The sequence below is a fragment of the Solenopsis invicta genome, chromosome 14 (assembly GCF_016802725.1).
Source record: "Solenopsis invicta isolate M01_SB chromosome 14, UNIL_Sinv_3.0, whole genome shotgun sequence".
NCBI lineage: Eukaryota > Metazoa > Arthropoda > Insecta > Hymenoptera > Formicidae > Solenopsis > Solenopsis invicta.
Window position 1 is genome coordinate 4,366,494 of NC_052677.1, and position 3,011 is coordinate 4,369,504.

The 3,011-nt window shown below is 56.1% G+C and overlaps 1 protein-coding gene across 1 annotated transcript; it reads right to left on the bottom strand.

The window, feature by feature from the left end:
* Window positions 1-1,964: 1,964 nt before the first annotated feature.
* LOC120359476 lies at window positions 1,965-2,681 on the bottom strand. Its single transcript, XM_039457055.1, has one exon. It carries the CDS (start codon window positions 2,679-2,681, stop codon window positions 1,965-1,967), a length of 717 nt encoding a protein of 238 aa, XP_039312989.1.
* Between the last annotated feature and the right edge of the window lie 330 nt (window positions 2,682-3,011).

A 3,011-nucleotide genomic window follows, 5' to 3' on the forward strand; every position in this document is an offset into this window, starting at 1 on the left:
CCTTCCTCGAGGTCTGGGGTATGCGGTAACGCATTTCCTCTCCGTGAACAAAAAAAAAGGGGGGCCGCGAGATCCTGTGGATCGGAACTCAATGGGCTTAGTGGCCTCGAATTGAGGCAAGCCTCAATTCGGCACAGCAAAGTGACCAGCTCCTCGAAAGTAAGGGTGTGATCCCCTATGAGGCGACGCAGATGGTACTTGGTGGATCGCACGCCAGCCTCCCACAGACCGCCAAAGTGGGGGGCGCGAGGAGGAATAAATGTCCAGTTCGTCCCGTCATTTGCGAGACAGGCACCAACCTCGCGATAAAATTTGGAGGCCATGTGGAACATCCCTCTCAGTTCTGCATCCGCACCATGGAAGTTGGTGCCGTTGTCGCTGAGAAACGAGGTACATCGACCTAGTCGACAGATAAAGCGGCGGAAAGCCGCAAGGAATGCATGGGTCGTACGATCCGTTACCGCCTCCAAGTGGATAGCCTTCGTGACAAGGCAAATAAAAAGGCATATGTAGCCCTTTGTTGCCTTGTGACCTCGCCCCTTGGAGGTTCGTATACCAATCGGTCCAGCGTAATCCACGCCAGACGAGAGGAAAGGACGCGACGGACGCACCCTCTCCATCGGTAACTGGCCCATGCGCTGTTGACCTGTTGCGGCTCTATAGCGCGCACAGCGTACGCACTGCCGCGCGATCATCCGGATTCGCGAGGCGCCGCCCAAGATCCAGAAGTGGCGCATCAAGTAGCCTCTCATCAGCTAAGGGCCTCCATGAAGGGTAGCCAAATGCACGTGACTAATCACCAGCATCGTGAAATGTCCGGACCTTGGGAGAAGCAACGGATGCCGCTCCGTCTGCGGTATTAAAGCTGCTTGAAGCCTGCCTCCCACGCGCAGCAGCCCCGTCTCATCAAGGAGAGGGTGAAGACCGCGCAATGGAGAGCGACGCGCTACAGGGTGGCCGCCTCTCAGCGCAGTAAGCTCACTCTCGAACGCCCGTTCCTGGACCATTCTCACCAATGCACAGCGGCTTAAGTGCAGCTCGTCAGCAGTGAGATAACCATTTTGGGAAGGTTCTCGTCCTGACGCATGGTGATAGAATCTAAAACAATAAGCAATTACTCGAAGAAGCTTAGTTAGAGATGAAAATCTCTCCACAAAGGTCTCCTCCGGGAGAGTGTGAGCCTCGTGTACAGCTACCCGCCGTTCTTCGTCACGGAAGGCCGCGCCGACGGGCTCGCCTTGGACGGGCCAACTGTTACGGGGCTGGCTGAGCCAGAGCGGCTCGTGCCACCACAAGTTCATAGTTAGCAATTCCACTGGGCAGACGCCTCTCGTCGCGGCATCCGTTGGATTGAGCGACGTTGGGATGTAGTTCCATTGGTCAATCGGCAGAAGTCAGCTACTCGGTTGGCTACAAATGGCTTCCACCTTGAAGCGTGGGATTTCAGCCAGCTGAGGACTACCTGCGCGTCTGTCCAGGCATAGATCGACGTTACCGGGAGACTGAGATTCCCGGCGGTACGAGCGAGTATTCTCGCCAGCACTAGAGCCCCGCACAACTCAAGGCGTGGGATGCTCTGAGTTCTTATCGAGGCGACCTTAGTTTGCGCCACCAATAGGTGTGTCGCAACTACCGGGTCCGGGGGGCTCCGGAAGTATGCTGCACGCGTTCCCGGAGCACCCCAGTCATGGACCAGGGCAGGACACCCGGAGAGGTTTTAGTGGGTATGTCCCCGCCGACACGTTGCGTCGGCGGGGAAGAGCCCCATATAACCACCAAGCCTCCCCCGGGGCCTGGAGTATGCGGCATTTCCTCTCCGTTATCAAAAAAAAAAAAAAAAGGTGTGTCGCAACTTCGCCCGACTTCTGTACTGCTCGCAAATAGACGGCAGCGGCATAGGCTCGCTCCGAAGCATCGGAAAAACCATGAAGCTCGAGGGTGACCGTGTCTGAGCCGCGCTTGACTCAACGAAGCAAGCGGACGTCCTCCAATTGTTGCAGAGACGCTTGGAAGGTCTGCCACGACTGTGTCAGCTCCGTGGGCAGTGGATCATCCCAGCCACATCCGGTCAGGCATAAATCCTGAAGAAAAATCTTGGCAAATACGAGGACCGGTGCCGCCCATTCAAAAGGGTCAAAGAGTTTGGCTATTACCAAAAGTGCTCCTCGCTTGGTCATGGCCAATGGTACCTCAGAGCGTGAGTCCCCAAACGGGAACACTCTCAAGGCGAGAGTGTCACTCTGAGGGTTCCAGATGACTCCCAGGGCGCCCACCGCCTCCTCAGTAGAAAACAATCTCTCCTCTTGATCCGAGCGAGGGCACAGATCTCTCCAATTGGAGGCCCACTTGCTCAAGGCGAACCCCCCTACGCGCAAGAGCGCAGCCAGTTGCTCCTGGACGTCCCTGACCTCATCGAGAGAGTCACCACCTGCAAGAATGTCATCCACATAGGAGTGGCGACCGAGAACTTCCGATCCCCTCAGAAACCGGGATGATTCGTCCTGAACCAGCTGCCTTAGTGTCCGCAAGGCCAAGAACGCTGAAGCCGTCCCATAGGTGACGGTGGTAAGACGGTAATCGCGGACTTCCTCAGACGGGTCCGCCCGCCATAAGATACGCTGGAGGTCAGCGTCATCTGGGTGGATTCGGATCTCCCGAAACATTGAAACGATGTCGGCCATGAATCCGACTCGGAAAAGTCGCCATCTCGTCAAGACGATCCGACTGAAGACGTAGCCCTGGCAGGAGTTCGTCGTTTAACGAATAGCCCGACGTAGTGCGAAACGACCCGTTAAAAACGACTCGAATCTTATTTGAAGAATCTCCCGCCTTAAATACCGCGTGGTGCGGCAGATAATACAACTCCTGTGCGGTGAAAGCTTCAGGACTTACCAAGTCCATGTCATTGCGGCTCTCCGCCTTATCAAGTCCATGTGACCAAGCGCTAGGTACTCGACCATAAAGTCGGCGTAGCGTTTACGGAGCTCCGTTTTCGTGCCTAGTCTGCGCTC